At 33.9% G+C, this 12,440-nt stretch overlaps 1 protein-coding gene across 5 annotated transcripts in view; it reads right to left on the reverse strand.

Annotated features, from left to right (window-relative positions):
- Positions 1 to 372: 372 nt before the first annotated feature.
- GRIA4 (glutamate ionotropic receptor AMPA type subunit 4) overlaps positions 373 to 12,440 on the reverse strand; it is a 526,465-nt gene continuing 514,397 nt past the window's right edge. The window contains exons 15-17 of one of the 5 annotated variants that reach the window (XM_067038560.1): positions 9,355 to 9,469; positions 6,913 to 7,160; positions 1,788 to 2,887 (exon numbers count right to left, since the gene is read on the reverse strand). In XM_067038560.1, the coding sequence (XP_066894661.1) occupies positions 6,915 to 7,160; positions 9,355 to 9,469 (361 nt within the window). In that variant the 3' untranslated portion in view covers positions 1,788 to 2,887; positions 6,913 to 6,914. Of the gene's footprint in view, positions 2,888 to 6,912; positions 7,161 to 9,354; positions 9,470 to 12,440 lie in introns of those variants that run through there. The other 4 variants (XM_059068909.2, XM_067038559.1, XM_059068908.2 and 1 more) reach the window with 4 other exon arrangements.

A 12,440-nucleotide genomic window follows, 5' to 3' on the forward strand; every position in this document is an offset into this window, starting at 1 on the left:
AATAAAACTATAAGAAATATAACTTCTTAAATTTACATCACTAATCCACTCTGTGACTTAAATGAAAGCTATTTTTAGAAGCATGGCTAAAACCTTAATCACCTTATGACAGTTTCTCTAGCTAAATTACTTCACAGCTAGATATAATTACATGGAATACCTTCTTATCTGATCAGAAAATTAATCAGATCATATTTTTTTTTAGTCCTGTAGACAATGAGGTAGACAATACCATGAAATCAGCCAACCTTCACTCTTCACTTTGACTCACTATATACTTAACACACACTGTTAATGAGGAAAAGACTGTTAATGATGAAAGATGTTGTCTTTTCTTGCTTCTATTAAATTAATTCAATTCAATTCAATTCATTCATTCATTCAACAAATATTTATTAAGCACCTACAATATGCCAGGCACTGTGCTGGGTGCTGGGGATACAACTGTGAACAAGATAGACAGTCCCTGCCCTCAAAGAGCTTACAGTCTAGTAGTTAAACAGACAAGTACACAGGCAATTACAATGCAGTATGGTAAGTGCTGTGATGGGGACAAAACATCAAAAGGGCACCTAACTCAGTCTCATGGGCAGGGGCTGGTAGATAGTCATGGAAATCTTCCTGGGGCAGGTAAAATATGATTTGAGTACTGAAGGATGAGTACCAGTTAGTCAGGTAAGGAGGAAATAGGGAAGTGTTATAGATTGAGGAAATAGCAAATGCAGTGTCCCTGCCTTTGAGGTTCATTTATGGGCAGCAGAAGTTGGGTAGTGGGGAGAATTCATGGAAGAAATAAGTAAGGGCCAGATTATAAAGCAATTCATTTGCTTTGCTCAAGAGCTTGCAGTTTTTCCTGAGGGAACTCTGTTTATGTGTTTGTGTGTGTGTGTGTGTGTGTGTGTGTGTGTGTGTGTGTAAGCTATCAGATTTGCACTTTTTAAGATTGCTTTTACTGCAGCACAGAAATTGAATGGGGGATGAGAATCTTGAGAGTTGAAGCAAGGTGATCAGTCTTTCACCTTTTCCAATTTTATCTTCCATATCACACCCATTTCTTTCCAGCTCATCCAGTTGCATATACTCCTTAAACAATCCACTGACAAGCCAAACTTTGGGTCACTGCTCACCTATAAGATTTTTAACACCTGTAAAATCTCCACCTACGAAAACTCAACTCATCCTTCAAGGCCAGACTTCCAAAATCATCCTATCTTGTGCTTTCTGCCAAGATCTCTAAGTACTGTGATGATTATCTGTGTTATAGTACTTATTATTTCAAATAATCTAAACCTCCTTTTGAACCAAGTTAATTTAATCCCTACATAACTAAGGTGATTTTTGTAAATAAACATGTATAATTTTCAACAAAGACTAATTCTTCATATGTTGTCTACCACAAAATATTATTAGTGCCTTCAAATGATTTAAATGGAACAATGGGAATGGGGGGAGAAGCCCAAGAAACACATTATTTTATGCAGCAAAATACAGCCAAGTAAAAGTTCAGTACATAATTACTGGGTATGTTGCTGTTATGACAATGATTCATTCCCCAATTTAAACACTCCATCTTTGACAATTTAACTGCTAATGAAGCAAAGATCTGTTAAAAAGAGTAGGTTACTATGCAAAAATAATAAGGGCTTGCTACATTTTTAAATATGGCCCACAGTTTACTTCTACAATCCCACCTATAGTCTTACAATTTCTTAAATAACTTTTATAATGATAAGAAAAAACTTTGAGCTCTGTAAATATTTTAAGAATGTCTGTTGTTTATTCTTTTTGGTGGGTACAAAAACCACAATTTTGTACACAGAACAAGATTATAAATAATATAGATAACATGAGTGACCCGTAGTCTCTTCTGAGTCTACATTGTGGACTGATGATTTTACGTTAATGTTGTCTTCATTTTGTTTTTGTTCCTGGTAGTGAGGCAAATGTAATCTGTGGACACTGACTCATGTGACAGAGTGAAGGTTACAGCAAACAAGAAGATGACCAACAACTTTTATTTTAAAAAAGTCTCTAAAGTTTCTTACAGTGATGGCATTTATTTCAATTATTGCAATGTATTCTTCCCTAAGATGGTTAGAAAAAAGAATTGTGTTGTCCTCTACCGAATTTACGTCAGTTAAAAAGCAAGCATGTTTCAGTATTTGTTTTCTCCAAAGTAAGTGTAAATACTTCCTTTAAATTTTTTCACAGGATTTACATGTTTGTTTATTATTTTCTTATCAGAGTTTAGTGATTTTGTTTTCTTGGCTGGATAGTCTTCCATTGAATATATGGGTGTTCTGGAGACACAGGTTAGCATATTCATTGACTTCTGTAACTATTTTATCTCTTGGAGTGAAGACTGAGGCCTTTCTGATCAAGAACTTCACAGTTTAATGTGCTAACTCGCATGTCTGATTAGTTTTTAAGTCCACTCAAGTGAAATCTGTTGCTGTTGATACACCCATCCCAGCTCCCCCCACCCACTCCCAGAAAAAAATTCTAAATTTTGAATTTTCCTGATATAAAATCTGAGTTTGGGTTTCCGAGCTGAGCTCATGCACATGTTGCTGCTGCTGATGTTCAGCGCCTTAGGACGTACTTCCCGCTCTCAGCCAAAGGATTGGTTTGCGAAGACCTGCACTTAGCGTGTCCCTCAGGGCTGCATTTCCATCAGTCACCAACACAGTTTAATTAAGGCACTCAATTATTTTTTTGGTTTTTATGGTAGGTCTGATGCAATGACAGCCAATCCTGAACTTTGTCTAATTGCAGTTCCAGTGTGTACAGCCTTTGGGCAGTCGGGTGTCAAGACGCGGCCATTTTCACCTACACTCCCAGTGATGGATAATCTGGCTTTGTTTCTTATGGCTTCAGAAAAGGTCAGCTGGGTTGCATGGAAAGGAAACAGAAAGAATGTGGAGTGTTACAATATTTCTGTCTTTTCAACAAAATATGACACAACAAACACCAAAATATCAATAATTAGACATCTGCATTTTTTCCATATTCTTCTGGTCATATGAAAACTGCTTATCACAGGAAAGAAAAGCTCAACTACCTGGAAGAATAAATCACTCTAGAGTTTGTGGTCTTATCTGTTTAAGAACTAATTCTAAAATCATAAAACAAGATTTTGTTTGACAAATCTGGGCAGGACACATCTTTTAACTTGCTGCACTCTACACCCTGGTATATCTAGTCCAACTTAAAAGCTCCTTTAGGTTTGACAACATTCTTTATTTGGATCTTTTTTTCTTGTTATAAAATGTCTTAACAGTTAAATGATTATACTCTTAAAATTGTGATGAATTGTCTAACCAAACTATATATATATATATATATATATATATATATAGACTATTTATGACAGACCTTCCTGTTTTCAGAACATACATCTATCCACAGATACTTTCATTCATTCACAGCAGCTATAGATATGACCCAGTATAGGACAATTAGTGACATAAAGTTCATTCTATGCCTACTATGGAAGTTAAAGCTCATATTTTAAGAAGCTTTAAGTGCTTATAGGGAAGTGCACTAAAAGGGGGCATGTTTCAATGCCTCATTGAACGGTCATCGCTGGGGAAGTTCCTGGACTGATGTTATGGGGTCAGGTCTCTGAAATCCTCATTATATTCTTGTTCTGTCATATTAGGTAGCATGTAATAATACTACACTGAGGAGAAACAGGCAGTGTTATTATGAAAATCTACTTGCTGTTCATTCATTGCCTTTAAATTCTTTCTAGTAGCTGAAATTTAATGTTAACTCAAGAAGAAATAAGGTAAAGGAGATATTCCCTAAGTTTGTTGTGGCTTATCATAATTTTCTCATAACTCATGTTGTATCTTAATTCCCTGCTGTGAATTTAAGTTTACCTAATTCTTTAGGAAATTCCATCCCTGTATTTATTCTGTCCTGTAACTTAAATATTAGAATAATGATGTATTAAATATGAAATAAAAATTGGATTAGAAACTGTTATAATGAGAAGGTTTTGAGAATAGTTACCCTGATAACTTCAGAAAGTTGAAATCAAATTGCTACTGATGTATGTATGATAAATACCGAGGTTATTATTATAGTTCATCTTTAGTGAACAGTCTTAAAAATTAAATTTTACTTATCTTTATAATCAGGAGTCAGGAGACAATCTCTATAGAAATAACTCATCACTAAATTAAAACAAACCAAGACGACAGTCTGAATTTGTTTTTTCAGATTCCCTTTCAACATTTAATATTAAGTAAAATAATTATTTTTAAAAGTCTATTAGTTGTTTTAAGCTTTTTTGAAGAGGAAATATTAAAATGCAGTTAATAAGAGCATTGTGATTTTTTTCAGAAAGCTTTTGCCATAAAATCTATATTTTTTCCCTTTATTTTCTTGATTTCCTTTATGAGGAAAAGAAAATATCAAAACAGGAAGTATTCCATGTACTCTCAAGTAATCTCTCCTCTATAGATTAATGCAACTGAGTATTAATAAGTCTTTGACAACTGCTTATTCTCTCCTTAAATCTTAGTATTCTTAGTTCTCTGCATTCTTATTTCCTATACTTATATCTCCTGCTTCTTACATAAAATGTCATTTCTATTCATCTTTGTGTGACCCTGCTGAGACTACTCAAACTGGAAAACTTTCTTATAAATTTACCTTATAGTCTGGTTCTGGTGCTGGTTGGATGTTATGACCAATGGCTGTGACCTTAATTAGGTGTTCCCTTGAGGGATGATCACTTTTAAAGTAGACATTCAGGTTTTATTTTTGAAATTCTGATACAATATTATCTAAATTATCAGTCATTTTCATAATTATGGTCAGTAGAATTTTTGAAAGGGAAAGCCATTTAATATGGGAGTACAATGAAAAATGCTTGCTCTCAAGTCTTCTCTACAGAATCAGATCATTTCATTTGCTCTGAATGCCATTGTCTTTTAAAAAGTCATATGGATATGAGTAGTATATTTTAATTTGAAATTTATTGTCTTAAAAGTTCAGCTCTAAAGGAAATTCATGTGACGAACTGCAGTACTAGGTTCTGACTCCAAAAACATTTATTACATGTGAATTTTATGTACATAACCTGGAAATTCATATCTCTTTCTAGCAATTTCCCAGAACTTTGTATTGAACTAGCATCCATGAGTATTTCTAGAATTTTTCTAGAATGCATTTGCTATGCTAAAGAAAACTTTTAAATGATATCTTATGAAATTCATCACAGAATGAAGTCCAAATAATTGGCTCTGAAAACTTCTCAGATATTGTTTTTCACAGTATGGGAAAAATCTCTCCACAATTCTGTAAATATTAAGTTGAAAGCATTACTATAATGGCTAAGAAACCTTGACATCATCATAATTTGTTGTTCTGCTAATAGAAGACATATTCTAAACATTCTGATCTGAGTGAATTGAGGATTTTGTTCTTAATTCTTTTTCACAAAATTTGGAAAGAACCACTTTGGGCTTATCTATGTACAGTTGTACTAAGTCACTGATTTCTAGATTATAGATAAAAGCAATTAGATCTTGGTTAAAAAGGGATGGCTTTTGCTCTTTGCTTTAAGATACTAACAAGTACTTCAATAGCTTTTTTTTTTGGCCATGCCACCAGGCTGGTGAGATCTCAGTTCCCTGACCAGGGACTGAACATGGGCTACAGCTGTGAAAGCCCAGAATCCTAACCACTAGGCCACCAGGGAACTCCCTCAATAGTTTTTTTTACAAAGAAATATCAAAATCAAGCATGTTTACCTGGCATAACCTCAGGTATACATCTTATTCTTATAAAAATTATATTGGGTTTGACTCTAGGGTACCTCAAGCACTAAGTGTCTCTTGGGATTTCAAAGTTTCATTTGTCATTGTAATAGATTGGCCATTATATATAATTTCAGAAAATGGGTTTTAGAGACCTGACTTTAAGAAAAGCAACAACAAATGCTTCCAGGTCTTATTTTAAAACCATTTTCTATTAAAGTACTAGACATTTAGAGTCAAAAAAAATGACCTCCATCCTATATTATACTGAATGCTTATAATTTTTTATTGTCACATGATGAGAGGATGTAAGTGGGACTGATCTGGCTTACTTAAAAGCAATTGAAATGAAAACAAAAGTCAATAAATACTCACTGCAATTTTTATTTTTACTGTGTCTCTCCTAATGAACATATATTGCTGACATCTTTGATGGAGAAACTGCCTAAAATGCCTGTTCACTTTAGTGATGCTGTGAAAATAAAAGTTGAATTTCATCTAATAAATGTGAATTGTAATCAATATTCTGATGATCACTCCTGCCCAAAGGTCTGACTCAAGGACTACTGCCAGATGAACAAACAGCAGGGTTTCACTCTTTAAAAATATAGAAAGATGGCTAATATATATAAAACAAATTAGAATAGGAGCTAAAATTCATTGAGTGCTTACGATGTGCCTTGGAGATTTTACATATATTTTCTCAGAAAACAACACAACTTTATTAAAAATAGACAACTGTCTAGGCTTTGATAATTTGAAACAGGTTTTATGCTTATTTTGTTAGCATTTACCTTAAAATTAGTTTGTTCCAGAGAAGATTAGCCTGTTCTGTGTACAAGGAAACCCAGATCTAATTTCAAATTTCTCCCAATTTTCAGGTAGAATATATTGTTTAAAACATTTTACAGAGCAATTCTGGCAGTTTTTTTTGTCTTTTGAACACTTTCAATGCAGATATCTATTGGCAACATAAAGTTTCGAACAGTACATCTGCAGCCAGAGAAAACTGAACAGTGCACTGAAGTTTTCAAAAATGTAAAGCTCTAAATTAGAAGCAAGCAATACCACCACAGACAGGTCACAACACTGCATTTACAGAATGCATCACCCACTCACTGTAGTAGGCCCTAAGTCCTACCCCTAAATTTTAATACTTTCGGTTCCATATACGTTGTAACCTTCTCTATAGGTTGCTAAATTCTGGGTATTCTGCGAGGAAGTTGGGTTAAAAGTCTGTGCACTCTTTGCCACCTTCATTCTCTTCGCTTCTGCCCTGGACTTGTAACAGAACTCTATCAAAGCCACCAGCATTGCCAAGCCCAAGCCGCCAACCAGAATGTAGAAGACGCCTGCTACGTTGCTCAGGCTCAAGGCACTCGTCTTGTCCTGGGGGGGATAAAGACACTTGAGTTAACTGTGTAAAGTCACATCTAGAAGATGAAAGAACACATGAAATCCAAACAGCTAATTAAAGTAAATGCTTAATTTAACCTGAAATTATTTAACACGTATAAGTCACTGGTATAGCTTTATGGATTTAAACATAAAGCTTATAGGTCTTGGCAGAAGTGAAGTTATGATGATTACCAATAAATTGTGTGTAATTACATTCAATAAAATCTATAACATTTTATCATTGCTAAATATACAATGAAAACCACTATACTTAGCTATATATAAGCATAGGCAGAAGTGGGCTTATTATTGTTAAATTTGAAAATGACATTTTTAAAACCCAGTTACATGCGAAGGAAACCTCTTTTGGCTTTCCCTCCATTAAAACATTTTTAATGTTTGATATTTCTTTTGAATAAATTTAACTTCATGCTTCCTACTTAAAGAACTAAGGGATTTTAAGCTAGCAGTTTCACATTTTGTTCATCATGACTTTACCAAATATATGCAAATAGTGTGCTAGGGTACATGTTATTTGTTCTTCTAGTCACATCTGTTTAAGAAATCTCCTGGAAAGTGTCATTTTAACATATTATATACTATTTAGGAATAACTATATATGCAACACATTGGAAACTTTTTAAAAAGATACTTCAAAAATATACAAAGTTTTCCATGGTCAGTTGAGAACTAAATTATTTATGGGCAGATTTATAACTATTTTTATTGACTTTACAATATGATTCCATTTCACTTACAAATTCATGATAAGTTAATATTTTAGGCATATTATTCTCCAGAGATTTAGAATATATATTATTTCATAATAAATTCAGAAATAGTCAAGCATATTATTGGAAGATATTAAAATTGTAACAAGAATTCATAATTTTTCATAAATTGTAAATATATATTATATAACATTATTTGAATAAGTATTTTGGGTAGACTACCTGAAGGATGCCCTGTGGTCAGCAGTGTGTTTTGTGCAAGCTTAAATAGTTTTATTAGGAGAAGGTTTAATTTTAAAAAGTTCTATGTACACTGTCCTCTTAGCCATAACATCAACTGATTGGACCAAAAATTTAGGATAACTTCATTCAAAAAATAATCACTCATTACATTAAGTACTTTTGCTTCTCTAACTTTACATAAGGGTTTGAAATAGCTATTTCATTATTTGGCCAAGCTTTTCTTATTCCACTCTGGTTCAAAGGCAGACAAAAGTGATTAAAACACAGGGAGAAGTCTGAATAGAGATCAGTTAACATTACTTTGTCTCTTTCTTAAATTAACTGAGGTTCTCTTATATATGTAAGTCACTTATTTAATGTTGTAGAATAACCAATAATATTTTTCTTTCTAAAAGAAGATACAGGAAAAAAATAAATGAAGATTTCAAGAATCCTCAACAATGGCTTTCAGGCATTATGTCCTATTAATTTGTGCAGGTATTTAGATTCACTGATAAATTGCTACAGTTTTTTCTTTAAATGAAAATATAACTGTTTGTAACACTATTTTCATTTGTACTCAACATGATCAGGCCTATAGGTTCCTGCATTGTTCTAAAAAAATTCATGAATGAGATCTTAGAAGCTGAAGATATTATTCATAAACATTGATTTATTAGAATAATTTTGATAGAACAGAATTGGAAGGCTTACTCTGTTTATCAGAACAAAAGTATAACAGGCCATCTTCAAACTAAAGTGGAGTGCTTGGCAAAATAGTGACAAAAGATTGAACTTCTGAATAAAATATATTTAATACTTAAAATATTCTTTCTGTATATGACTGCTGATCAATTCCCCATTTCCTGTTCTGAGAATACATCAATTCTTGAAATAATACATTTCATGGTCTTTGCCTCCAAAACAAATAAAAACCAAATCCGAAAGCACTATTTTTATTAGTGGTACGTATATTTGAGACTAATATAGGAATTTTATTATTTTATATATTTTTACAGTTAATTTAAGTTTATTTAAAAGCCTTAATATTGAGGAGCAGTTTGCAATTTTCTGAAATATACTCCCTTTGGCTTAAATCTATGACATTAGCGTCTAGTTTATGCAGTGTATAGAGAAACATTTAGTTTTTACTGTTTCCATATACTCTTGACAGTTGCTCCCATTTACTGCTTTGTGAACACAAGAGGAGGCCCCGAACTGCAGCGACTGACCTTGCTTCCAGAGTCCTTGGGTCCACATTCACCTTTATCGTACCACCATTTGTTTTTCAGCTTGTCTAAGACGCCTGCCTCACTGAGTTTCAAAACGGCAAGGTTTACGGGAGTTCTTCACGTGGAAAATAACATAAATAACATTATATATGTTATTTTATGTTATTCAAGTAAAACTACATTAGAATCGCATGGCAAAGTGACAGAGCAGAGGCCACAGTAGGTGTTATGTCTTGTACTGTAGGCCCAGGTTTCAAATCAGACATAAAACTGGGGCCTGCTCCATCGCTTTAGGTAACAGGCACATACTGCTAGGGACTATTTTTAAATAAAATGTATGCAATTACTGTGAATCCAAAACTATTAGCCTGGATTGGGTTTCTTGAGCAATTTCAGTTTTCCCACCATAAACGTGGAGTCATTCAAAATCCAGAAGCTCCTTTTTTTTTCTCTTTCAAAATTAATGGAAGTGGCTATAAGTTGACAGGCTTAAAATAGAAGCTAGATAGGACTGGTTTTGTTTCTTGCAGGCATTATGATTCAGCTAGTGGAATTTTACTCTATGCCTTAAATGTATGGCTACAGTATCCATCATTAAACTGACTCCTTTGCCACTCTCATCCAAGACCTAATTGAAAGAGGAGAGTGAGTCAGGTGTTACTGACAAAGGGCCACCTCATGCAGAGGAAAGTCCTTATAAGAGAAATATGTAAATCTTTAGTTTAAAGTATAAGCCCATGCTGATATTTTCCTTTTGAATTGCAGTATTCAACTTAAATAATATCACCAGAAATAATTTTCATCTATCTTGAGTCTACCATATGAATATACTCTAAGTATAAATTGCAGTAACTATAATATATTCTATAAATTATTAGAACAAATACATGATAGGTTAGAGGTAACCAAGATTTTTATAAACAAACTCCTCATAGTATAACATTCCATTTTTCTTTTCTACTGTCTTTGAGTCCTTCAATACTAAATATTATACAAGGAGTCTCAGAGAGGAAAGGTTCATTTGTCAGTCAGTGTCAGTGTTCTGAAGAATCTAAGAATTCTGCTGGCTTTCATTCCCATGTTAACCTCTGTGTGTGTAGAATAAAGCCTAAGAAGATGGATGGGAAGCAGTAACGCCTAGGATCTTCTGTTGTTGCGGTTTTTGTGGTTGTTTGGTTTTTGTTTCTGTTTGCTTTTACATTCAGAGAGAGACTCCTTGCATTCCTCTTGACATTTTTAAGGCTGCCACAATCATTTTGTCTGGCTGTATCTCCTAATGCCTCACCTCTTCTAGGAAATGTTGAGTGCATTTGGAGAAACACAGCATACATTTATTTGGTTACCAAGGGATTAATTCTATAAACCTATCTACACAGCTAGGTAATGCATTAATAATTATGGTGATGATGATTCTTAACATTTACTGAGCACTTACTATGTACCTGGGACTATTAAAAGTATTTTACATGTTTAGTTACTATTATCACCTGTATTTTACAAATGAGGAAACCAAAGCACAGAGAGGTTAACTCATCTAGTCAGCTAGGAAGTGTCTGAATCAGGGTTTGTAATGGTCTGTGTAATTATAAATATTAACAACAGAAGACTTAGGAAATAGGGGTTTCTGGTTAATTGAGTTTTTTGATTAACAGTTAAACTAAAATCCATGTTTTTGGTACTGTTGTTCTGAAAAAAGTTTCTAAAATATGTTTTTCTTTTCATTTATCTTTCTGAATTCAATTTAATTTTTGTATCACTGTCAAAAGATCTTACAAGGTTCATTGTTCAATTTAAGCATATGCACTTGCCACATTCACAAAATATTATATTGTTTTTTGGATTAAAATCTAATGTCAGCATGATTTAACGCTTTGTACTAAAAAACTGAGTTTGGCTGTGGGGTGAGGATTATGGTTAATTGGGGTCCTTGGTTAGCCCCAGTTAATCTAGATTTTACTGTCTATAACCTCCCTACCCCCACATTACATCCCCCACTTCCATTTATGACGTGATTGTTACAAAAACACACCTGAGTGTTGGTTGGTGAACTGTGAACTTGAGAATAGAAGCCACATCTCATTCATCTTTGTAAAATATTTACAAGGATATCTGACTCAGGGTAGGGGCTCTGTAAAATTATTACATTTAAATTATTCTGAATCCAGAGCAAGCATTTTTGTTTAACTGATACTAAGGGTTTTTAGGTCCCCAGGCTAGCTCACCAAAGCCTTTTTAATGCACGTGTAAAGTATCTTATAGTAGTTTATATTGTACTTCTTGCATAGGTTGTGTGGGGAGGAGGAGGACTTAATGCTGAAAAGAGAAGGAAAATGAAAGCAGTTTCCTTAAAGTTTCTTATAGAAGGAACAGCTATTTTGAATCCAAAAATATGGATTACATCAGCAGTCCCCAATCTTTTTGGAACCAGGGACCAGTTTTGTTGAAGACAATTTTTCCAAGGGGTCGGGGGAGGGATGGTTCAGGTGGTAATGCAAGCAATGGGGAGCAGCAGATGCAGCTTGTCACTTGCTCATTGCTCACCTCCTGCTGTGTGGCCTGGTTCCTAAGAGGTTGCAGGCAGTGTTGGGGACTCCTGGATTAAATGAAGACTGCCTTTGACTTATCTCTCTTCCTTCTTAAGGACCATTTCTCCTACCTGCTTCATTTTCCCCTTGCCTCTTTGTCCCTTCTGCTATTCACTCCAGTAGTCTGGTTTTAGAGGATAAGATTAGATTGGAATTTTGAATAACAGGTATTTATTAACAACCAAGCTTAATGGTCAACTGGTGGAATGTCAGGCACTGAGCAAGAAATTCATTACTAGGAGTGTCCTTCTCCAAGGGTTACTTTCCCTTACTGGTCTTTGTTTACAACACTTTTTCCTGCTTATGAATGCATATTTTCCATAATAATACCTTTATTATTGCATTGGTTTCCGTGGCTGGGGAGAAGGCCATTTGTGAGTATAACATATTTTAAAGTCAGGAATGGGCTGTATTCTTCAAAATGCCAAATTAAAAACTGGATATTGTGAGATTTACTATAATTCCTAAAGAACTCATTATTTGGTAACCACATTTACAAAA

This window comes from Kogia breviceps, chromosome 7 (assembly GCF_026419965.1).
Source record: "Kogia breviceps isolate mKogBre1 chromosome 7, mKogBre1 haplotype 1, whole genome shotgun sequence".
Taxonomy (NCBI): Eukaryota; Metazoa; Chordata; class Mammalia; order Artiodactyla; family Physeteridae; genus Kogia; species Kogia breviceps.